General features: G+C 41.0%; 1 protein-coding gene across 1 annotated transcript in view; it reads left to right on the top strand.

Annotated features, from left to right (window-relative positions):
* The first annotated feature begins 3,229 nt into the window (after positions 1-3,229).
* CFAP58 (cilia and flagella associated protein 58) overlaps positions 3,230-25,759 on the top strand; it is a 56,979-nt gene continuing 34,449 nt past the window's right edge. The window contains exons 1-7 of the mRNA XM_043477271.1: positions 3,230-3,336; positions 11,478-11,759; positions 13,764-13,912; positions 17,082-17,238; positions 18,145-18,339; positions 20,348-20,485; positions 25,098-25,257. Coding sequence (XP_043333206.1) covers positions 3,328-3,336; positions 11,478-11,759; positions 13,764-13,912; positions 17,082-17,238; positions 18,145-18,339; positions 20,348-20,485; positions 25,098-25,257 — 1,090 coding nt within the window. The 5' untranslated portion in view covers positions 3,230-3,327. The remainder of the gene's footprint in view (positions 3,337-11,477; positions 11,760-13,763; positions 13,913-17,081; positions 17,239-18,144; positions 18,340-20,347; positions 20,486-25,097; positions 25,258-25,759) is intronic.

Below are 25,759 nucleotides of genomic sequence, written 5' to 3'. Positions count from 1 at the left end.
GGCTGTGTACCTTTAACAATGTTATTATGGAGTTTCTCTGGATTATGGTAGTCCCATGAGCTGGTCCCAGTGTTTTAATCAAGTTTTCTGTAAACACAAAGCAGCCTGAGTCAAGTTTCCTGCTCCATCTCCACCTCATTTCTATTAACTTGGCTTAAAGTTTGGTTCAACCTGCTTCTCCAGCTTCATGTGCCACCTCTTTCACGATTTCCCTGCACACTGTGGCTCAGTCACATTTTGTTCTATTTGTCCACCACATACACAGTCTCTGTTCATGAATGAGATGTCATTGTACAAAAGTTAATTTCCCTCAAATTAATTCATAAATTCAACAAAGTTCCAATTAACATTTGTCATGAGGAACTTGAAAAATATCCTGAAAACTTATATGGGGCAATAAAGATTCATGAATAGCCAGTGCAATTTTGACAGAGCAGGGAGGCGTGTTCTGTCTTTTAACTATGATGACTGGCTACAAAATCATAGTAATAAAACATTGTGGTGCTGACACAGGAATAAACTGGAGAGTTCAGAACAGACCCATCTATATTTGGGGAAGATGCTGAAAAATGGACTCATTCCATTGAGGAAAATAAAACTGGATCCTTATCTCACACCATATATGGATGGATTAAAGAACTAAATGTGTAAAAGGAAAATTACTAAGCTAATTGGGCTTCCCTGATAGCTCAGCTGGTAAAGAATTTACCTGCAATGCAGAAGACCCTGGTTTGATCCCTGGGTCGGGAAGGTCCACTGGAGAAGGGATAGACTACCCACTCCAGTATTCTTGGGTTTTCCTTGTGACTCAGCTAGTAAAGAATGCACCTGCAATGTAGGAGACCCTGGTTTGATCCCTGGGTTGGGAAGGTCCACTGGAGAAGGGATAGGCTACCCACTCCAGTATTCTTGGGTTTTCCTTGTGACTCAGCTGGCAAAGAATCCGCCTGCAATGTAGGAGACCTGGGTTTGATCCCTGGGTTGGGAAAATCCCCTGGAGAAGGGAAAGGCTCCAGATGGATTAAACTAGACATGTAAAAGTAAAATTAGTAAGCTAATAGAAGAGTATGATAGAGAATATATTTATAACCTTGGGATTGAGAAGGACTTATTAAATTATACTAAAAAGCATAAAGAGGATGAAGGGCTATAAAATTAAAGATTATTCTTCTACAAAGGATATCACAAGCAACATGGCCAGTCTTTGAAAGTAGATTAATGTCTAGATATTACAAAGACCTCTTGGAAATCAAAAAGAGCAATAGAAAAATAGGCAAAGGCTATAAATAGGCAATTCACAGAAGGGGACCCCAAGTGGCTTATAAATGTACGAAGAACTGCTCAATTTCACTCATAGAGAAATGCAAATTAAAACAATGTGCTGACATGAATTCCATGATACTGACACAAATTAGGAAACTGGCTAATTAGATGAATCAGTATTTGTAAGGCCCTGAGAATAGTATCTGACACTTAGTAAACACTATATGACTATTTATGAATAAATAAACCACTGCATGCTGGTAAGGGTGGGAGTAGGGGACACCCTGGAATGTGGCATAGGGCAGCAGTTCTGGTGTGCCATCTAGCAGTACTTGGTGAAGTCAAGTACCCAGGGCTTCTGCCAGGCTACTAGGCACCTTTGTGCCTTTGGAAAATACTGTCCACCACAGTATGAATTTGAAGAGGGCATACCCTCTGGATAATCATAGCCTGTAGGTTCACGGCTTGACTAAGGAACAAAACTTTGGTGGAAAGGAAAGGACATATCTTCCTCCAGCAGAGCATGGGCATGACATGGGCAAGAAGGAGGGGTCTGTTTTTCAGCCCCCACTGGCTGTCTGGCTGGATGCATCTGTGCAGGACAAGTTGAACATGATGGCCTCGTGTATCCCCTTTGGTTTTAACAATTTCATTCCTAGGCATATATTTCAGAGGAGTTTGTTCATAGGTCCATAAAAGACCACTGACAAGGATGACCATAGCTGCATTGTTTATGATATTGGAGAGGTGGAGCCAGCCTTGGTATCCAGCACTGTGGGGCTGAAAGTAAAAGGTAAGGATGTCTAACACAGAAAGCAGTGCCACAATAAGAAGCAATGAACTGGGACTACAACACCTACAAAACAGGAACAGAACCTTAAAAAGATTGCTGAGTGAAAACTAGAAAACAGGATGATCATTAAAGTCCAATACCACTGTTACAATTAAAAACGTGCAGTAATGAAAATGCTATACATTTTTTCAAAAATATATACCCAGGCATGTGTGTGCCGGCTGTCCCTTCAGTCCTGTCCCAACTCTTTGTGACCCTATGGACTGTAGCCTGCTGGGCTCCTCTGTCCATGGGATTCTCCAGGCAAAAATACTGGAGTGGGTTGCCATGGTCTTACCCAGGTGATCTTTCCCACCCAGGGATCCAACCAGCGTCTCCTAGGTCTCCTGGATTGCAGGTGGGAGCCCCCGGGGAAGCCCATATACCCAAGCACAGTAGCATGAATTCCTATGGAGGCTGAAGTTGAGGTGTGGGGAAAATGAGAAAAAGGAAACAAGAGAGAGGTCTTTAATTAAAGAGTTTTAAGACTCCAACCCTGCACCTGAAGTCTAAAGGAGTGGAGGAGGAGGGACAGGGAGGAAGAGAGAAATCAGATACTAGGCAGATTTTCAGGACGTGGCTCCACGTATTTTTTCAAGGTGCCTCCACCTCTGCACCCTATTTTCCTCACCACTAGTGACTACAGCCTTTGGGGGCAGGGTCTGTGTTTCCTCTACCTTGGTTCTCTTCCCCCCCACCCCCTCCACCCTATGTCCTGCACACAGCAGCTGCTTCACAAGGGCTGGAATTGACGCGAACCGAGAATATTTCCTGCTCCCGTGACCGAGTCACTTTGTGACAGACGGTAGAGAGAGACTGCCGGGCTTTCCTTCATTCAAACCCTCTGAGCCACATCTAAGCGTCAGTCCTTGGTTCTCCATTACCGGCTCCCAGGTCTAATCCCGGGTCTCAACCCGAGTGTCCTTGGCCTTGGGTACTGCTCACTTCCGCACACGCCGGGACTCCTCCCAGCCGCTCCGAGACTCCGCGGCTCCTTGCCCGGGTCCCGCCCCATTCAGGATGCCCCCGCGGCTCTGCGGGGCACGGCCCAGGCGCCCGCCTCGGAGGCGCCGCCCCTTGCGAACCTTCGCTAGCGCCCCCAGCGGGCGAGGCGGTTGCCAGGAGACCGGGGGACGCGCGGAGCGCCGGGTTTCGGCCCCCCTTCTCAGCCTGCGGCCCAGTTTCCGCGATCTCCACAGCTGCCTCTGAGGCCACCCGCAGAGCGCGCCAGGATGGCCGAGGTCAGAAGTCAGCGCCCCCTTCTCTGTCGCCTCTCCCTCAACCCCTCCCCGTCGTCTCTCTTCTGCTATCCCGTGTCACATCCACCGATTCCGAATAGTCCCTCAGTCAGCATCCTATCCCCACCCACAACCTCACTCCCTACCGCCTCCCCTCCGGTTCCCGTTGGCGCTGGGTCCATTATTCCTTGCCCCTCCTTCCATTGGGTGGACACCCTCCCCCACGCCATCCCACCCTGTTAGACTGGCGTGGTGCAAGGTGCGGTAGGACTTTCATAAGTTCCCCCCTCACACACGACAGGCCTCCACTCCTAGATTTTGAGTCGAAAGGTGAAACCACAGGAGAGATACACACAGAAATATTGATGTCTTGCTGAATGGGGAAACCTGGAAGAAGGCCTCATAAATATACAGTGTCACCCTTGTTTACTGACCAGGTCACACCATGATTCCCTATCAACTGATCACCCATGACTCATTTCAGCCCATCGCTACGGCCCTGTGCTGTCACTGACCACTGTGTTAATATCTTATGGCCTCCTTTCACTCCCCCACTTTGTAACACACTCCAACTTCAGCCTCACTGATGTGAGGTTATTTCTGCAACTGTTTAGTGACCCCTTGCCTGTCCATTGTTGTTGTTCAGTAGCTAAGTCGTGCCGGACTCTTTATGGCCCTATGGGCTGCAGCACACCCTGCTCCCCTATCCATCGGCCTGTTATTTAGCACCCTCATTTATAACCTGGACAACCTCAGATCCCTGTCCTCACTTGCCAGTCACAGTCCTCATCCATTATGGCCCTAATTCAAATCCTTCATCACTCCATCAGAGACCTTTCCAATCTCTCTCATCGCATGGTCAGTCCCAGCCAGGATCAGTTACATAGTCTGTGGGGTTCAAGGAAAAATGAAAATGCAGAGTCTCATGTTAAAAAAAGAAAATTAACAGGTTTGAGCAGAACAGTAAACCAAGGGTGGAGCACATCTTAGTAAGGAGGCTCCTGCAACTGAATAGTTGACATACCCATGAAGCCAGGCCTGGTCCCAGCTTCTCTCACTACCATCATACCCCTGTTCTAATTCCTTCTTTGGTCTCCTTTACACCTTTCACATCCCCTCATCATGCCATCTCCTCCACACCTAGTCTGCCCTTGCAAATTCCATCTTCCTGTGGTCAATAGCTCTCTCTCCTTATCATACAATCCCTCTCATACGCTCCATCTGCTTCCCTCTCTAGTCTCCATCACTCTCATCCATCCTGCCAAATGTCTTTCTTTTTTTAAAAATTTACTTTTAATTGGAGGATAATTGCTTTTCAGTGTTGTGTTGGTTTCTGCTGTACACCAATGTGAATCAATCAGAAGTATACATGTATCCCCTCCGTCTAGAGCCTCCCTCCCTCCCACCCCCTGCCCCTATCGTCACAGAGCACTGGGCTGAGCTCCCTGTGTTATACGGCAACTTCCCACTAGCTGTCTGTTTTACACATGGTAGTGTATATGTGACATTGATACTCTCTCAATTTGTCCCACCCTCTTCTTTTCCTCTGCTGTGTCTATAAGTCCATTCTCTACATCTGTGTCTCTATTTTTGCCCTGCAAATAGGTTCATCAGTACCATTTTCCTAGATTCCATGTTTATGCGTTAATACACAATACTTGTTTTTCTCTTTCTGACTTACTTTACTCTGTATAACAGGCTCTATGTTCATCTGCCTCAGTTCAGTTGACTCAAATTTGCTCCTTTTTTGTGGTTGAGTAATATTCCATTGTATATGTGTACCACAGCTTCTTTATTCATCTGTTAATGGACATCTAGGTTGCTTCCATGTCCTAGCTATTGTAAATAGTGCTGCAATGAACATAGAGGAACATGGATCTTTTTGAGTTATGGTTTTCCAGAGTATATGCCCAGTCATGGGATTGCTGGGTCATATGGTAGTTTTATTCCTAGTTTTTTAAGGAATTTCTATACTGTTCTCCACAGTAGCTCTCTCAATTTACATTCCTACTAACAGTGTGAGAGGGCTCCCTTTTCTCCACATCCTTTCAGCATTTGTTGTTTGTAGATTTCTTGATGATGGCCATTTTGACTGGTGTGAGGTAATACCTCACTGTATTAGATTTGCATTTCTCTAATAATGAGTGATGTTGAGCTTTTTTTCATGTGTTTGTTGTCCATCCAAGGCCAAATTTCTTACCTTCAGTACCCACACTCATTCATACCTCTTTTCTTCTCATTTCCTCCTCCTGTTCTTTCTAGTTCTTTAATTTTTTCTTTATTTCCTTTTCTCCCCCCAGTAGTCCTCTTGGTTTATTTCATTCTTCTTCATTTTCACTAGGTAAGCCCCAGATATCAATACTATAAACTGATTATTTTCCAGTCTCTCTTTCCTTTCATAATCTACTGTCATTTTTTTCATCTATTTTTCTTTTCACCTGACCTCAGTCAAATTTTCCTCACCTTTGCTTTTATACCCTGGAGAAGGAAATGGAAACCCACTCCAGTACCCTTGCCTGGAAAATCCCATGGACAGAGGAGCCTGGTAGGCTACAGTCTACAGGGTCGCAGAGTCCGACACGACTGAGCAACTTCACTTTTTGCTTTCATAAGTCTTCATGTCCATGCAGCCTCATTTTTCACTGCAATCTTTTCTTCTTTTCCCTTTTCCCCACTACTCTCAGCACCTGGAACAGTGCCTGGCTAATAATACACACCCAAATCAGTGTTGTGTGAAGGAACATCACAGCTCCTTTCTGATCAGTTCATGTTGAAATCCTGCTTCTGAAGTGGATACCATTATATGCTAAAACAGTGTAGATACCAACTGGTTATTGGTCACAGCTAAAAGATTACTTTCACTTTGCTTTGAATTGCAATATATTTTAAAATGACAATACAAACAAATTTCTTTTGTTCATAAAAGTTTCTTTTCTTTTCTTTTTTTTTTAAAGTTTCTTTACAACTTTTCTTCTTTGATATTTTTCCATGCCTGTGCTAAGTGCCAGGTACACAGGGAAAACCTTTCTTATGAACAAATCTTTAGGCTAGTGATCAAGTGTTGATGTTAATACTGTTTCAGTTCAGTTCAGTTGCTCAATCGTGTCCAACTCTTTGTGACCCCATGGACTGCAGCATGCCAGGCTTCCCCTATCTGTTACCAACTCCCGGAGCTTGCTCAAACTCATGTCTATCGAGTCGGTGATGCTATCCAACCATCTCATTCTCTGTCATCCCCTTCTCCTCCTACCTTCAATCTTTCCCAGCATTAGGGTCTTTTCAAATGAGTCAGTTCTTCGCATCAGGTGGTCAAAGTATTGGAGTTTCAATATCAATCCTTCCAATGAATATTCACGACTGATTTCCTTTAGGACTGACTGATTTGATCTCCTTGCAGTCCAAGGGACTCTCAAGAGTCTTCTCCAACAACACAGTTCAAAAGCATCAATTCTTTGGTGCTCAACTTTCTTTATAGTCCAATTCTCACATCCATACATGACTACTGGAAAAACCATAGCTTTGACTAGATGGACCTTTGTTGGCAAAGTAATGTCTCTGTTTTTAATATACTGTCTAGGTTGGTCATAGCTTTTCTTCTAAGGAGCAAGCGCCTTTTAATTTCATGGTGGCACTCACCATCTGCAGTGATTTTTGGAGTTCAAAGCAATAAAGTCTGTCATTGTTTCCATTGTTTCTCGATCTATTTGCCATGAAGTGATGGGACCAGATGCCATGATCTTCGTTTTTTGAATGCTGAGTTTTAAGCCAGCTTTTTCACTCTCCTCTGTAACCTTCATCAAGAGGCTCTTTAGTTCTTCACTTTCTGCCATAAGGGTGGTGTGTCATCTGCATATCTGAGGTTATTGATATTTCTCTTGGCAATCTTGATTCCAGCTTGTGCTTCATGCAGTCCAGCATTTCGCATGATGTACTCTGCAGATAAGTTAAATAAGCAGGGTGACAATATACAGCCTTGATGTAGTCCCTTCCCAGTTTGGAACCAGTCTGTTGTTCCATGTCTGGTAAATACCATTTACAGGGAGGAAACGAAGAACATTGATGGGATAAATGTTTGTTGTGTGTTCATGTTTAGCATCAACAAGGGGAAAGCATCGAGCAGCAGCAGCACCATTCCTTGGAGAAGGAAATGACAACCCACTCCAGTATTTTTGCCTAGAGAATCTTGTGGACAGAGGAGCCTGGTGGGCTGCTGTCTATGGGGTCGCACAGAGTTGGACATGACTGAAGCGACTTAGCAGCAGTAGCAGCAGTAACACCATTCCTTAAGACGAGTTTTTCGTCTTTGTGGAACTGCTGTATTGTGATCTTTGCAATAATCTGCTTTTTAAGTCAGGAAGAAAACCTCTGCTGAGTTTAATGTTAGTATTAATACTAATGTTATACAAAATGTTCTATAAATATGCTTGTGACTCCATATCTGGTTTAAGATATAGACTCTGTTTTGCTTGCATGTCATATTTAGAAGTGTAGTCAACAGTACAGGTGTTTTTGAAGACTTTTTCTTTGTTGGAAAAGACAGGTTTGTCAGGGCAGAAGGTAAACTAGACAACTTACCCAAAGTCTGCAGGGTGAATTTGAATTTTACTTTATTTTTGGGATTAGAGATTGTGTCAGTTAATTTCTTTGACTGGCAATAGAGGTTTTTGTTAAAAAAAAGTATTGGAATACAGTTGATTTACAATGTTGTGTTATTTTTGGGTGTACAGCAGAGTGAATCAGGTAAACATTTACATATAACCACTATTTTTAAGATTCTTTTCCCATTTAGGTCATTACACTGTGTACTGAACACAGTTCCCTGTGCTGTACAATAGAGGGTTATTAGTTATCTCTTTTGTATATGGTAGTATGTATATGTCAATCCTAATCTCCCAATTTATCCCTCCCCTGCATCTTTTCCCCCTGATAACCATAAGTTTGTTTTCAAACTTATGTAGTTCTATTTCTGTTTTATAAATAGGTTCATTTGTACCTTTTTTTTAGATTCCACATATAAGAGATAACATATGATATTTGTCTTTCTCTGTCTGACTGACTTCACTCAGTACAGCAGTCTCTAGGTACATCCATGTTGCTGCACATGGCATTATTTCATTCTTTTTATGGCTGAGTAATATTCCATTGTATATATGTACCACATCTTTTTAGAATTTTTATTATTGGAGTTTAATTGCTTTGCAGTGTTAGTTTCTGGTGTACAACAAAGTGAAATAGCGGTATGTATGTATACATATATCCTCTCCCTCTTGAGTCTCCCTTCCCCCCAAGTCTCTCTTCCCCCATCCCACCTTGTACCACATCTTCTTTATCCATTTCTCTGTTGATGGACATTTAGGTTGCTTCCATATCCTAGCTATTGTTAACAGTGCTGCAATGAACTTTGGGATACATGAATCTATTTGAATGAGTTATGGTTTTCTCCAGATATATGCCCAGGAGTAGGATTGCTGGGTCATATGGTAGCTCTATTTGTAGTTTTTTTAAGAAGCCCCTGTACTGTTCTCCATAGTGACTGTAGCAATTTACATTCCCATCAACAGTGTTAGCAATAGTTTTGATTTTAAAGCCTGTTTTAGTGGAGATATCAAAGCTTAATGTTACAAACATAAATAAGGCCTTTCAAAACTTATCAGCTCTTTGCTCAAAAGGTTAAGTGGTCACCTGTGGCTTCCAGAATAATTTGCTCTATATTCCTTAGAATGCTCTTCAAGGTGTCCAGTCTGTCCCTAACTCCCTGTCTAGTCTCCGTCCCTCTCCACATCATACTTCTTTAGCTAACTTGAGCTTCTTAACCAATTTCAAATCACGGATACCTGCTTGGCCCTGAGTCTTTGATCAAGTTTTGCCATGGGCCAGGAATGCCCTTTGTCTTCACCTCTACCTGTGAAAACTCCAATCTCCCTTTTATGCCTGCTCAAATGCCACTTCCTTTATGAAATTGGCTTTAATTCTTGCTGCTGGGAGCAATTCCATCTTCCTATAGGTCCTCATAGAATTTTGAATCCATTTTATGGCAGGTATCAAACTCCATGCTTCTATTTTCTGCATACCGCATACATACTGCATCAGCTCTTAATGTACACATTTTCTACGGGAAGGCTGTTTCTTCCTTACTTTGGTATCTCCTCTAGCCTCTTCATTCCAACTTATATACCAAAGATGTTCAATCAATATTTTCTGAATAAATATGCTAACCATACTCATTCTTTTTTTTTTTATTATTATGCCATTTGTAGTAAGGAATATGTGTATTCGTTGGCTAGGGCATCTGTAACATAGTACCACAAACTGGGTAGTTTACAGCAGAAATTTATTATTTCACAGTTCTGGAGACTAAAAAGTCTGAAATCAAGATGTCTTCAGAGCCATGCTCCCTCTGAGACTATGAATAAAATACTTCCTTGCCTTTTCCTAGCTTTTGGTGGTGGCCAGCCATCCTGAGTTTTCCTTGGCATGCAGCTTTATCAGTCTAATCTCTGCCTCCATCTGTCACATGGGTTCTTGTGTGTATGTGTATATCTGTGTCCAAATCCCCCCCTTACTTTTTTACTGAGATATGATTGACATGTAGCATTGTATTAGTTTTAGGTGTATAACATAATGATTTGATATATGTGTGTGTGTGCTAAGTCGCTTCAGTCGTGTCCGACTCTTTTTGATCCCATGGACTGTGGCCCACCAGGCTCTTCTCTCCATGGGATTCTCCAGGAAACAATACTAGAGTGAGTTGCCATGCCCTCCTCCAAGGGAACTTCCCAATCCAGAGATCGAACCCCTGTCTCCTGCGCTCCTGCGTTACTGGTGATTCTTTACCCCTGAGCTACCAGGGAAGTCCAAGAATACTGGAATGGGTTGATATTCCCTTCTCCAGGGAATCTTCCTAACCCAGGTGTTGAATCTGGGTCTCCCACATTGTAGACAGATTCTTTACCCTCTGTGCCACCAGAGAAGCCCCCTTGATTTATGTATACAGTTTGAAGTCATTACCACAATAAGTTTAGTTAACATCGATCACCCCACATAATTATAAAAATTCCTCCCTTATTATAAGGACACTGGTCGTATGGTATTAGGACCCACCCTACTCCAGTATGACCTCAACCTAATTGTATATGCAATTTCCAAATAAAGTCACATTCACAGTTACTGGGGGTTAGAACTTCATCATACCTTTCTCTGCTGCTGCTGCTGCTAAGTCGCTTCAGTCGTGTCCTTTCTCTACGGTACACAATTATGCCCATAACACTAGGGAAATATGAATTCTTATATAACTAAATCCTGGTTCTCATCTGAGTCAGACTTGCTTGAGTTACATCTATATGCTTTCATTTTAAATAATTTGCTGCCCAGCTAATCATGGAAAGCAAATGTGGAGAAAGCCCATGACCGTTGCCCAGGGGGCATTTCAAAATTGTTGTGGAGATGAACTAGGCTAATTTTTGAAGGGGTAAAAATGATGGAGTATTTTAAAATAGAATACTCTACATTCTGGACAGGTTTCATTGTAAGTGTGATTTCATGGTATCTATGTTATGTCTGACCTCAGCATGCTGTGGCTTCTCTCTGCAGTCCTGGGGATGGTAAGAAGCAGGCTTGGAATAATCATCAATAGCTCTGAAATTTTTGAGTATCTACCATTTGCCAGGCACTTGGTTAAGTGTTTAACGTGAATTATCCCATCGAATCTAATCCTTAACACTATGTGGGAGGAAATATTAAGAAATATTATTATCCTTATGCTTATGTGTACATATATGCAGAATGCTTATGCTCATTCAGTCGTGTCCGACTCTTTGCAACCCTATGGACTGTAGCCTGCCAGGCTCCTCCATCCATGGGATTCTCCAGGCAAGAATACTGAAGTGGGTTTCCATGTCCTCCGCCAGGTTATCTTCCCGACCCAGGGAACAAACCAGTGTCTCCTGAGTCTCCTGCTTTGGCAGGTGGATTCTTTACCACTGGAGAAGCCCACGTATATGCAGACCTTCATATAAATCACCTGCTTATCAGTACCTTTTATTTTGCTTGTTCGAAGGTCTTATTCATAGGTAATAACAGTCATTCCTGAATAGTGATGAGGTAAATATTGCAATCTTCATTCTCATCTTTGACTTTTTGAACAGGAAAAGGCTGAAAAGCTAGTGCTGGAGGAAACTGCATATGAAGAAATCGAAAGGGATTTTCAGGAGGTTCTCAATGAACTCTCAGGGGACAAAAGTTTGGAGAAATTTAAGGTTGAATATGAGAAGCTTCATGCTGTCATGAAAAAGTCTTATGACAATGAAAAGCGTCTGATGGCCAAGTGCAGAGAGCTGAACGCGGAGATCGTGGTTAATTCCGCTAAGGTCGCCACTGCCCTGAAGCTCTCTCAGGATGATCAGACCACCATCGCATCCCTGAAGAAGGTCAGTCATCTTCTAGAAAAGGAACCATGGCGAGCTGCCATAAATGCATCTTTAAATCCCATCTTTAAAACATCATCCTTTCATTATATTGGCAGCTCTGGGCTGTAGTAAAAGAGTTATTAAGTAAAAATTTACATGATTTATGTATTCATTAAACCTAGGGAATAATGAAAAATTTGAAAATTTTATGAAATATTATGAAAAAAAATGCAAATTTTCATTTTCGAAGGAAATAGCTTGCTTGAGTGAATTTCACTCTGTAGAAAATAATGTAGAGCCTTACTGACTTGGTTCTAGAAAATACTGGGTTAGCAGAAGCATTTGGCCGTAAGTAAGTGCAATATTAGGAATGTCAGTATCTCTTGTTTGAAGAAAGATAAGTATTTAAATACCTTATGATGATAGCTTGTTAAAGATATTTTCATATTCTTATTTTTTCCAATATTTTGGGAGAGATTACCTTGAGAATTTCCATATGGTAGTTTTTATGATTTTTTCTCTTATTACCCTTTTGCTTATGCAATGATTGTCCCAGTTTCTCATAATGGGAGAATAGGGACTCAGTCTGGAGGAGTGGTTATTGAGGAAGTATGGCTTTATTTTACACTTTATTTTTTCATCCTTAAGTATGTTACATTGTTTTGAAGGTGAAACGCAAACGTTCCTTGTAGATTGTAGGGTGATAAGAAGTTAAGATATTTTATTTTATAATTGAAACCCTAGTGCTGAAAAATAATCACAAAATGTTTAGATAATTCCCTTGATATCATACAGTTAAACGTACCCCAATTTTTTCAGTGTCTTTCTCTCTCTATTGTTATTTTCTTCTAATCTTTGCAGGAATACCAATATAAGAAGGCTTTAAATCATTTTATGATGAGAATTCCCTTCCACTCTTTAGTGTAAATTAAAAAACTGGAAATTAAAGTCATGAATTGACTAAAATATAATTGGTGAAATTGCTTCAGACAGAACTTCATAAATCATATTTTCATTTAAATATCTTTCTTTTGTTTTGCTGAAAATAGTACATATGGTTGCTACAGAAAAAAATATCCCATGAACTGACATTTTGTTTTGAATCACTTAAATTATGTGCTGCAGTTACCCAAGAATCATCTCTTTTCAATGTAATGGGATGAATTTATTTAATTAAATACTTTCTTCCACTCATTTTATTCCTTGTCACATAAAAGTAAAATATCTTCGCCTTAAACAGATAGATTCTTATTTGTGTGAAAGGGCTCATATTCCACTTGATGAAATTTGCAAGAAAATTAAGTGGCAGGGCAAAACTCAAGTCTGTTGCAACATTTAATGTCCTTCATCCATGTACTCTAAAGCCTGTGATTCTCTTTTAAGTATTTCTGTTAGTATTCCACAATGCATTCAGAATAGTATTGCTTTTCCCCTATAAGCATTTGACGAGAAGGCCTAGGCTTGGGTTTCTGGAAATGGGAATTATCAAGGCTGTTGTGTACAATTAGGTGACAGTCAGGGCCTCATTTCTACAGATGGCTCTAAAGTTCACTTTGCCATCACTTAGGGCCTGAGGGCAAAACATATTCTTAATATGGAATCTATGAAGAGCTTCACATTTAGGAGTTGGATCCAAGACCGTTCCTTTTTTTCTATAAAATATCTGGACTTGGAAAGCACATAAACTTTCATTTTAGATTTTGTAAACATCTCTTAACATCTTTATTAGAAATAATCCCACTAATTCTAGCAACTCTTGCAGTATGTGAACCCTGTAACTACATTCACCTACACAAGAGAAAATATCCTTTGCCAGTTTCCATCTTTAAAACAGCTTCTCAGTATTGACTAACTCATGCCAAACAATGCAGTAAGTCAATATACATTTAATACATAGTGTATAAGGTATAATCTTCTGTTCTTATAAATAACTTATATATTGTACTTATTATTCTAAATACTCAATTTATGTTGCATCTGGAACCTAGTTTGTTTTTTCTCACTGATATCCCGTGGCTCATCTAGGAAATTGAAAAGGCCTGGAAGATGGTTGATTCAGCCTATGATAAAGAGCAGAAGGCAAAGGAGACGATTCTTGCCCTGAAAGAGGAAATAGTGAACCTAACCAAACTAGTCGAGCAAGGGTCTGGACTGTCCATGGACCAAGATAGCAAGTAGGTCATTTTACTTTTGCAGAGGCCCCCTTCTTCAACAGGCAGCCTGGGGTTTGCTGGTTCTTTGTGAACATAAGACACTTGCTTGTTGGGTTCCCAGAGATAGTTTCTTGTTTATTACTGCATTTTTTTTTCTTTTTAATACTCCCTTCTTCCACACCTAAGAACTTCATTTTTTTCTTTTTTAAATAAAAATATTCTTTTTTAAAAACATTTATTTATTTATTTGGCTGCTCTGGGTCTTAGTTGCAACATGTGAACTCTTTAGCTGTGGCATGTGGGAATTAGTTCACTGACCAGGGATCAAACCTGGACTCCCTGCATTGGGAGTGCAGAGTCTTAGCTATTGGACCACCAGGGAAGTCCCCTCAGGACTAATTTGTGGTTATATCAAACTTCTGGCTCTATCAAATCAGCGATACAGTTTGAAAATGAGTAAAGATTTTAAGTTTATTTCCATGAAACTTGTATGGAATGGAAATGGCTGACTTTCTACTCAGATTCCCAGCCCCTCCAAAACATCCTTTGACCCATGACTAGCCGTATCACCATCCTTCCTACTTCCTCAGGGTCTAGGCCAGAAAACAGTTTGCTCTTCACACCTGTTACCCCTCCATCCCTTAAAGTTTTGTCTTTTTGACTCAGTCTTCTAAGCATCACTTCATTCTTCCCCTCCTCACCATCACCACTGGGTCCCCCATTCTCTGCAGGATTTGGCAGCAGACTCCTAACTGTTCTCTCTGCCTTCAAGGAGACATCTCCCCTCTTTACCATCTTTCATACTAGACTTATGCTTCTCAAACATGTACTACTACATGCTTCTATTGCCAACACGTTGCACCCTCGACAACCACCCATTTCCAAAGGATAAAGACCAAAGTCTTGAATATACAAAGCCCTTCGTAGATCTGCCCCAGTCAGCCTTGTAGACTTGCATCCAGCAGCACCATGCTTGCCCACATCTCTGTGCATTTGGCCGTAGTGTTTTCCATGCCACGGATCTCTTTTCTTCGCTTCTCCACACAGTAAACAACTATTCATCCTTCAAGACCCATCTTAAACAGCATCTTAACTTTATCACCATCAGCTTCTCTATTCCAGCCTCGTCCCTAGCCCCAGACCTAATGACCAGGCAGAGGAATCATTGTGTTCCCTGTTTTCCATCGGACCCAATAGTTCATGTTTTGTGCTCAGTCATGCCTGACTCTTTGTGACCCCATGGACTGTAGCCTGTCAGGCTCCTCTGTCCATGGGTTTATCCTGGCAAGAATACTAGAGTGGGCTGCCATTTCCTCCTCCAGGGGATCTTCCCGATCCAGGAATTGAATCCATGTCTCCTGTGGCTCCTGCATGGGCAGGCAGATTCTTTACCACCTGAGCCAGGTGGGAACCCTGTCGTAGGACCCAGTGTTTCCCTCAAAGATGGCACTTATCATGTTGTACTTAAATGATTTGCACTTCTCTTTCCATTAAGCTGTAAACTCCGTGAAGGAAAAAAGCTATCTTGACCTTCCCTCTATGAACCTAACACTCTGCAGGGCATGCAAAACCTTGCATTAATTAATGAACGAGGAGTGAGCATGCACTTCCTTAGGCATCCTTGACAATGTTTACCTGCTGCCGAGGTTTCCTATGCTTTCTAGATACATTTATCCTATGTTGATAGATCTAAATGCAGGAGGGACTAGGAAAAATAAACAGAAGATGTGGTGTTCATAATGACTCCGTTTTCTTGGTAAAGAAGTCACATACAATCAGAGTAGCTATTGAAGAGCAACATGAAGGAGCTGATTTCGTTAGGAGGATTTTTAATGAAAATTAGAACATGATGAGTAGGAGGGCTGATGAAAGAATTCAGCTTGCATTTTATCTTCCACAGTGTACTTAGATGTAGCGGTCTATCTTTGCAGTAACCTTAGAATTCCAGATCGTCTTTTTGGAGAAGAGTTTGTGATTTTGAGGGTTCCTTATTAAACAATCATATCAAAGGATGGTCAATACATATTATCCAGTCACTGTGCTTCCAATAGTCATTTGATGACTGTCAGCTACAAGCATCTTAAATGCAAGTTCTCTGGTTCCTTAGCTCTAAAGTAGCTGCCTTGTTCTAGATGAATTCTGCTGTAGAGGTCTTATCAGACACAGTTTTTCTACTTTCAAAATGCTAATTCTGAAGAAAGTCATGCCAAATCATATGTAATTGTTTTTGAAATGCTGAGGTAACTGGTTTACAATTTATATCAACGAATGTTACCGCGTACCCTCCCAAAGGGTTTCCCAGGTGGTAAAGAACCTGCCTGCCAGTGCAGGAGACATAAGAGACGCTGGTTCAATCTCTGGGTCGGGAAGATCCCCTGGAGGAGGGCATGGCAGTCCACTCCAGTATTCTTGCCTGGAGAATCCCATGAACAGAGGAACCTGGCAGGCTGCAGTCCATGGCGTTGCACAGAGTCGGACACAACTCTAGTGACCTAGCAGGCATGCACGCACCCTCCCAAAGCTGGCATCACTAGTCATTTCCCAAATTTTGTTCTTGGGAATGTTTTATTTGGTGTGTCCCTTCGGGAGAAATGAATCTCATGAGTGAATGAATAAAAAACTGACAATGTGTATTGTTTGCTTAAGTTTTTGCTTCATTTTAGACTTTATAGCTGTGGTTATAGCTTTCCAGTGAATATATTAAGCAAATAATTTCCTAAATTGACATCTCCTTAGGGTTAATTACAAGAGCTAACAATAGCTCTTGTTAACTATAGTTTTATTGTAACAAATTCAAATACAACAGGAATATGGGAAGTCAGAAGTAAAAATCAGCCTGTCAACTCTTCCACTTTAAACTTCATCCCTCAGAGATAACTGGTTATCAGTTCGGTGCCTAATCTTGATTTCTATAAAAATGCCTATAGCACACACACATGGACTGAAATTGCTTAAAAAACAAGAAAAGGAATCATATTATGCATATTATTACTGGAACGTCTTCTTTTTCCAGTTAACAACTGACAAATAGCTCCCATGTCAGAGATAAAGATCTCTCTTTCACACTTGAATAGTGTTGATCCTTGACCGGAAGTCTTTCCCGTGAAAAGGAGTTCAGAGGATGATAAACAGGAGCTCTGAGCAGATGGCTGTGGCTGGTAAGTCTGACTCCCATGTTCTTCTCTCGTAGTATCCGGGACTTGCTGAAGTTCAAAGAAGAGGTGACAAAGGAGCGAGACCAGCTGTTGTCAGAAGTGGTGAAGTTACGAGAGTGCTTAGCTCAGACCATTGAGCAGCAGCAGGAAACGGAGCGGTCCAGGGAAGAGGCGGAGCAGACCCTCAGTCAGGTCTGCTCTGAACACAGGGAGAAAGATGAAGAAACATCACCTTCCAGAAGGAGCTTTTGTCCTTCCCCAGTCTCCCTTCCCGTCTTGTTCCTCTCTCTGACTTACCCCGCTGTGCCCCAGATGAAGCATCCATGGTTCTGCTTGTTTCTCTGGTTTGTTTTTGCAAGAGCAGTTTTAATTTGAGTCATTCTCCTCAATAGTCTTTGCCTGAGAAGTCACCAAGACAGGGCACTGCTTACATTTCTGGCCCAAGAAGATGTCCCCTGTGACAGCCAGGATGCCCTGCCTCTGGGGATGGTGGAAGCAGTTCCCCTGGCCTTTCTCCTTTGTGAGGAAGCCATCTAGCTGAATCTTTCTGTACACTTTGCTATAAAGCCAGGGGTCAAATAGATAGTACACAAATGCAAGCTTCAGGAGAATAACAGGAGACTCCTCCTGTTATAATCCTCCTGAGATAAGATCATGACTTTTCATAGAACGTGGCCATCATGATAAAACTATACAGTACTGTGTTTAGCAATATTCAGGACTCATGGAAAACACATTTTCATATTTAGGGTAGCTGGCTACATTTTATTTTGTTTTGATGGAGAGTTGGATGAATTCTTTCCATGTTTGACCTCCCTAGAACTCTGGGCTTCCATGTTTAACTGGACTTTATACCTTTCTTTGTGGATTTATTCCCACCATCAGGGTATACATTTGGTCCCGAGGCTCTGAAAAACAATACAGAATATTCTTGAAAACTTTGACCATTGGGGTTCAAAGATGACTCTCCTCCAGGAGAAATACTACTAAAAAAATCACTGCCCTGAAAATATCCGAGAGAGGGAGAAGCTCAGCTTGTTGACACTCATCCTGGAGAGGGGCTCATCTCTTCCCCGCCTGTCCTTTCTGTGCCCATAGTTCCAACAAGAAATCCAGCAACGTCAGAATGAAGCTTCACGGGAGACCCGGAAGAAAGAAAAACTAGAGAAGGAGCTCAGGCAGATTCAGACGGACATGGACAGCAGGCAGACGGAAATCAAGGCGCTGCAGCAGTACGTGCAGAAGAGCAAGGAGGAGCTTCAGAGGCTGGAGCAGCAGCTGAAAGAGCAGAAGGTGGGCTGGGCAGGGCTGCCCCGTGGGGCCTGGCCAAAGGTGATGCTTGAATTTCCTCTGGAAAGCAGCAAGTCCCTTCTCTATGGATGTTGATGGATGTTGGTAACACAACACGCCGCACTGTGTTTGGTCTTTGAATGAGTCTGATGGTAGATATGTCCTCCCCTGTCCTCTGCCCTCTCCCCGCCCGCCCCCCACCCCCACCCCCGTACTCCAACAGGTTAATCTCTGTTTACCATTTTATTGATGTATGACATAACACATAGAAAAGTGTATAAGTCACAGGTGTACAGCTTGATGAATTTTCTGCCCTTGAACACATCTTGGACACCGGTATCCAGCCTGGGAGAAACAGCATTGCAGGAGCCTCCTCGTTTTGTGCCCCCTCCCAGTACAAAGGTCAGCTCTCTTCCGAGTTCTGAGCAGGCGTTAGTTTTGCCTGCTTCTGTACTTTACAGAAAGGAGATCATACAGGACGTACCCTTTGGTGTCTGATGTCTTTCTCCTCATATCGTGTTTGTGAGATTCATTTATGTTATTGCCACAGTTTTAGAACCACACTGTCTAATGTGGTAGCTAACCTCATACAGCTATTTACATGTCAATTATTTAAAATCAAGTAAAATAAAAAATTCGGTTCCTCAGTCGCACCATTTCAAGTGCTCATAGCCACATGGGACTAGTAGATACGCAGAATAGAGAACATTTAGTTCATTGCAGAAAGTTCTATTGGACAGAGCATTCCAGCTTGTAAATATAACATGATCTATTTTTAACATGCTTATTTTTAAGTTTCAAGTTTGGAAAACCACACACAGTCTTTATGCTAAATATGATACACTCTAACATTTCCTCTCTAATAATAGTTTAAGGTAACACAAATACTAATCTGGCTTTTCTAATTTCTTAAAGAACCAATTCATGTAATTGAAAAAAATCATTTCTTGAAAGTATGTTCTTTTCAGAAGTTTCCAAACTATTTTTCAAGCCATCCAGCATTTTTCTACTTAAAAAATTAGATATTAGAGCACATTCATTTGTCAGTTGCTTTATTAATTTTACATAAAGCCAGATATCAAGTAGATAATATGTGATGTGCAATATCCATGAGAACAACATGAGGCTTTCTTTGATTATGAAAACCTTTCTTTGAGAGGTTTTCGGTCACCATAAAACAATAGTCAGGACCCACAGAAAAGCTTATTTAGTCCTTATTGATGGGAAATTGGATGGATTCTTTCTGTGTTTTAACTTTTGCTTGAATGGAAGTTATTGGAATAAGTGTTTTCTAAACTATCTCCTCCCCCCTTTCCCCCCTTTAACCTTTTTGATATCCCTTCATCTCCCCAGTATTTTCCCAATAGAAATGACCTCCCAAAATATGTGTGTTTATAAATATGTATTTATGAAACCATATCTTCTCAGGATAGTCAAGGTAAGGAAGAGGAAAATCAAACTGACTCTGAAGTCAGGCAGTTATAAATCATTCCACTACTGTTCCACAGTTTTGACTTTAAGTTGGATTAAGGAGAATCGTCTCTTGTGTTGGTGTTTAGTGAAAGGTTCTGTTCACGAAAATATCATAGGCATGTTAATGCAGGATTTGCTTCTGAAGATGTAGCTTCTGAGCCCCATAGCCGATAAAGCCTGCTTGAATCTCTAGCTCATTTGCAATGATTATAGCAATTGTTGCGTATGCGAAGCCTGCCAAATGGCAAACAGGCATTAAAATATTTATCCACCACCTGTGAACAAGACTTCCCAAGGCTCCCAGAAAAAAAAAAAAATTATGCTCTCTGTGTTATTCATTACAAGGCATCATTTCCCTCAGCCGTTCAGCAGTCATCATATTTGAATGCATTTGTGCTTTCACTGGGGAGCGAGAACCATTTCTGCAAAGATGAAAAAATGGGTGGTTACCTTGCCTGTCCCAGGAGGTCTGCATGGCCTCCTGTGTGGGTATGCAGCCCCTGTAAAAGCATTAACCAGCTTGTTCTGCATCTTTCAGATACTTAATGAGAGAGCCGCAAAGGAGCTGGAGCAGTTTCAGATGAGAAATGCTAAACTTCAGCAAGAGAACGAACAGCACAGTTTGGTTTGTGAGCAGCTATCCCAAGAAAACCAGCAGAAGGCGTTGGAGCTCAAAGTAAACTCTCAGTGACATATCTATTCCTTGGCGTGCCCTTTTTCATTCCCTATTAGTGTAAATACAGGTTGATCGCTGCTGTTGGGAGCCCTTGGTTGCATAACCTGCATTAGCCTTGGTCCATCAGAGGCAGGTGTAAACCTACAGTGATTACTTTATGCCCAGAAGCAGTTTAATATAATAGTGTCCATTCTTAAGACATTGCAAAGCTGATTCTTGGTCATATGATTATGCAGATATTTTCCAAAGCGAGCTCAGATGTTCATCTCTCTAGTTCAGCCTTGCAAGTAACCAGTTGCCCAGAGCAAGAAACCATTTACACATGTGAGTGACAAAGAAGTCAGATTATATTTCACTGCTTGTATGGAATGGGAGGGGTGGGGGATGGACTGCTACTGTTTGGTGTCTACTCTTAGGACTGCAGAATCATGATTTTCACTTCTGTCCAGAGTAAATTTCAAGAATGGTCTCTCTTTACTGAACAGTGCTTGCAAATTAAGTTTGGATAACCATTTTATACTTGGATACATATTGTCTGCCTACATGCTTAGCAAAGTGGCTTTATGTTTATCAGCAGTTCTGAAAAATCCATAAACCTTATTCTAGTATTGTTAGAATACTCGGCAATGACTAATCACAAAAAAACATTGATTCAAGTAGTAAATCTTAACAGTTTTTGTGTCACAGCCCCTTTTGGGAATCTGATAAAAGCATGTGTGTGCGTGCACACACGCATACATACATACACACCCTTACTAATATTTGTACATCTTATACATTATTTTGCATGCTGTCTTAGAAATTTACAGAATTTTTCTGAAGTATCATTATCAGGTCTAGATTAATAACTACTGAATTAGAACATTTTATTTTTTAATTGAAAGAGATCTTAGATTAACTAATTTGGACCCCGCAGGATCTGAGGCTGAGGAACATTTAAGCAGTCCAGAAAGGCTTGACTCACTGTTCTTTATGAGAATGCTCCAAGTTAAAGCAGAAATGAATGTATTAGCCCCTAAGGTGAAATCAAAGTAAAAATACTTAAGTCAATAATTCTCTCCTTTGGTAACATGCATGGGGCACCTTGAAAGATGGAATATTTTGTTATCAGATTCCAAACCTCTGGGATTCTGTTTCTAGCAGTGATCTGAGCATAATATGACCAGCTAAGTGCTGTCTCTTCATTGTCACAACTGGGGATAATTGCTACTCTTTATTTGCAGAAAATCAACTAGTTTCTAAGAATGACAAATTAAAAAAAATTCATAAAACTTGAAGTCCAGAGACAAAAATCTGGTGCTTTACTTTGCTAGAATTGTCGTTCTGATACCTTTTGATATCGTGTAGACTTGCTCATTAATGCCACCCTGTCCTCCTGTCCATATGGACAGTCATAGACTAACGTTCTCTGCAGAAGTAGATGTTTTTCTGGAATTCTCTTGATTTTTTTTATGATCCAACAGATGTTGACAATTTGATTTCTGGTTCCTCTGCCTTTTCTGAATCCAGCTTGTACATTTGGAAGTTCTCAATTCACATACTGTTGAAGCCTAACTTGAAGGATTTTGAGCATTACTTTGCTAGCAGGTGAAATGAGTGCAATTGTGTAGTAGTTTGAGCATTCTTTGGCATTGCCCCTCTTTGGGATTGGAATGAAAACTGACCTTTTCCAGTCCTGTGGCCACTGCTGAGTTTTCCAAATTTGCTGGCATATTGAGTGCAGCACTTTCACAGCATCATCTTCTAGGATTTGAAATAGCTCAACTGGAATTCCATTGCCTCCACTAGCTTTGTTTGTAGTGATGCTTCCTAATGCCCACTTGACTTCATACTCTAGGCTGTCTGGTTCTAGGTGAGTATCATACTATCGTGATTATCTGGGTCGTGAAGACTTTTTTGCATAGTTCTTCTGTGTATTCTTGCCACCTCTTCTTAATATCTTCTGCTTCTGTTAGGCCCATACCATTTGTCATTTATTGTGTCCATCTTTGCATGAAATATTCCCTTGGTATCTCTAATTTTCTTGAGGAGATCTCTAGTCTTTCCCATTCTATTGTTTTCCTCTATTCCTTTGAAATTTTTCACTTAAAAAGACCTTTTTAATCCTCCTTGCTGTTCTTTGGAATTCTATATTTAGGGTGTATCTTTCCTTTTCTCCTTTGCCTTTCATTTCTCTTCTTTTCACAGCTATTTGTAAGGCCTCCTCAGACAGCCATTTTGCCTTTCTGCATTTCTTTTTCTTGGGGATGGTTTTGATCTCTGCCTCCTGTACTGTGTTACAAACCTCTGTCCATAGTTCTACAGGCACTCTGTCTATCAGTTCTAATTCCTTGAATCTATTTGTCACTTCCACTGTACAATCATAAGGGATTTGATTTAGATCATATCTGAATGGCCTAATGGTTTTCCCTACTTTCTTCAGTAAGTCTGAATTTTGCTCTATGAAATGAATGAGCTGAGCCACAGTCAGCTCCTGGTCTTGTTTTTGCTGACTGTATAGAGCTTCTCCATCTTTGGCTACAAAGAATAAAATCAGTCTGATTTTGGTATTTACCATCTGGTGATGTCCATGTGTAGAGTTGTCTTGTGTTGTTGGAAGAGAGTGTTTGCTATGACCAGTGCATTCTCTTGGCAAAACTGTTAGCCTCTGACCTGCTTCATTCTGTACTCCAAGGCCAAACTTGCCTGTTACTCCAGGTATCTCTTGACTTCCTACTTTTGCATTCCAGTCCCCTATGATGAAAAGAACATCTTTTTATTGGTGTTAGCTCTGGAAGGTCTTGTAGGTCATCATATAATTGTTCAACTTCAGCTTCTTCAGCATTAGTGGTAAGGATATAGACTTGGGTTCCTGTGATGTTGAATGGTTTGCCTTGGAAAGGAACCGAGATTATCCTGTCGTTTTTGAGATTGCACTCAAGTACTGCATTTTGGACTCTTTTGTTGACTATAAGGGCTACTCCATTTCTTCTAAGGGATTTTTGCCTACAGTAGTAGATATAATGATCATCTGAATCATATTGCCAAAATCCACTGGATCATAGAAAAAGCACAAGAATTCCAGAAAAACATCTACTTCTGTTTCACTGATTATGCTAAAGCCTTTGACTGTATGGATCACAACAAACTGTGGAAAATTCTTAAAGACATCTTACCTGCTTCCTGAGAAACCTGTATGTAGGTCAAGAAGCAACAGTTAGAACCAGATATGGAACAATGGACTGGTTCCAATTGGAAAAGGATTACATCAAGGCTGTATATTGTCACTCTGCTTATTTAACTTATATGCAGACTACATCATACGAAATGCCAGGCTGAATGAAGCACAAGCTGGAATCAAGATTGCCAGGAGAAATACCAATAACCTCAGATATGCAGATGACACCACCCTTACGGCAGAAAGCGAAGATGAACTAAAGAGCCTCTTGATGAAGGTTGAAGAGGAGAGTGAAAAAGCTGGCTTAAAACTCAACGTTCAAAAAATGAAGATCATGACATCCAGTCCCATCACTTCATGGCAATAGATGGGGACACAATGGAAACAGTGACAAACTTTATTTTCTTGGGCTCCAAAATCACTGCAGATAGGGACTGCAGCCATGAAATTAAAAGATGCTTGCTCCTTGGAAGAAAAGCTATGATAAACCTAGATAGCGTATTAAAAAGCAGAGACATTACTTTGCTAACAAAGGTCCATCTAGTCAAAGCTATGATTTTTCCAGCAGTCATGTATGGATGTGAGAGCTGGACAATAAAAAAGCCTGAATGCTGAAGAATTGATGCTTTTAGACTGTGATGCTGAAGAGTCCTTTGGAGAGCAAGATGATCAAACCAGTGAAAATCAACCCTGAATACTCATTGGAAAGACTGATACTGAAGATGAAGCTCCAGTACTTCACCAAGTATTCATCTGATGCAAAGAGCTGACTCATTGGAAAATACCCTGATGCTGGGAAAGGGTATTGAAGGCAGGAGAAGGGGACGACGGAGGATGAGATGGTTGGATGGCATCACTGACTCAATGGACATGAGTTTGAGCAAACTCTGGGAAATAGTGAAGGACAGGGAAGCCTGGCATGCTGCAGTCCATGAGGTTGCAAAGTGTCAGACATGACTGAGCTACTGAAGAACAACAAGACTAATGTACTTTGAGGAAGGGGAGAGTGCTTTTCTATTGTGTATAGTTGTTCCACAGTGGCAATGTGGATCCAAAAGAGTGAATATTTTACAGCATGTTAATAACCTCCAAGAGAGATTACTTTATGAGTCTAAAAGTTGGTAATCAATACCACATTTGTACACAAATTTCACACATTTATGATGCATACAACTCAGCATTCTTATATTGTTTGATTCAATGATTCAGTGGTATCTTGAGACATCAGTTGTCTTTTTCATTGTTTTTAGCTCATTTAACCATATATTTTATTCAGAGACTAGAGTTTTTCAATTCTCTGAAAAACTACACAGTATGTGTTTTGATTTAACCCCACAGAATAATTCTGCACTGACCTAGAAAGAATGTTCTTCTATTGATTCTGAGTTTACCATCATCAATCACCGATCCTTTACTGACAAAGTATCCCTAGTAATCCTCTCTTACTAATTACAGGCCAAAGAAGAAGAAGTCCATCAGATGCGCCTTGACATTGGGAAGCTCAACAAAATCAGAGAACAAATCCATAAGAAATTGCACCAGATTGAAGATCAAAAGGGAGAAGTGGAGCAGCACAAGGAAACCCTGAAAAATCAGATCTTGGGACTAGAGAGAGGTAAACCAAGAATTATTTTGTGTTTTGTTTTTATTAGATTATAAGCATTTCATTGGTGACTTATGTCTTTTGACAACTCCATGCGTGTAAGCACAAACCATGCGAAATGAATTCAGTGAAACAACATTGAAACTAATAAGTAAATAATATGGAGGAGACAGCATTTTGTATACCTTGAACTTTCTTACCTTAAGAAACTCTTCAACAGATTATGTTGAGCCCAAAGTATTGCTCAGTATTTGTCAATGAAGTAAGTAACAGCAGGAGACGTAAGAGATGCTGGTTTGATCCCTGGGTTGGGAAGATCCCCTGCACGAGCCAGTGGCAACACACTTCAGTATTCTTCCCTGGAGAATCCCATGGACAGAGGAGCCTGGCCGGCTATGGTCCATAGGGTCACAAAGAGTCAGACACCACTGAAGTGACTTGGCACGCACGTATACTCTTAAGTCTGGGTTCTACATGATCTTTCCTTCAGTTTTCTTTTTCACAGAAGATACAG

Source organism: Cervus canadensis, chromosome 8 (assembly GCF_019320065.1).
Source record: "Cervus canadensis isolate Bull #8, Minnesota chromosome 8, ASM1932006v1, whole genome shotgun sequence".
NCBI lineage: Eukaryota > Metazoa > Chordata > Mammalia > Artiodactyla > Cervidae > Cervus > Cervus canadensis.
This window is presented reverse-complemented; position numbering and strand designations above follow the sequence as displayed.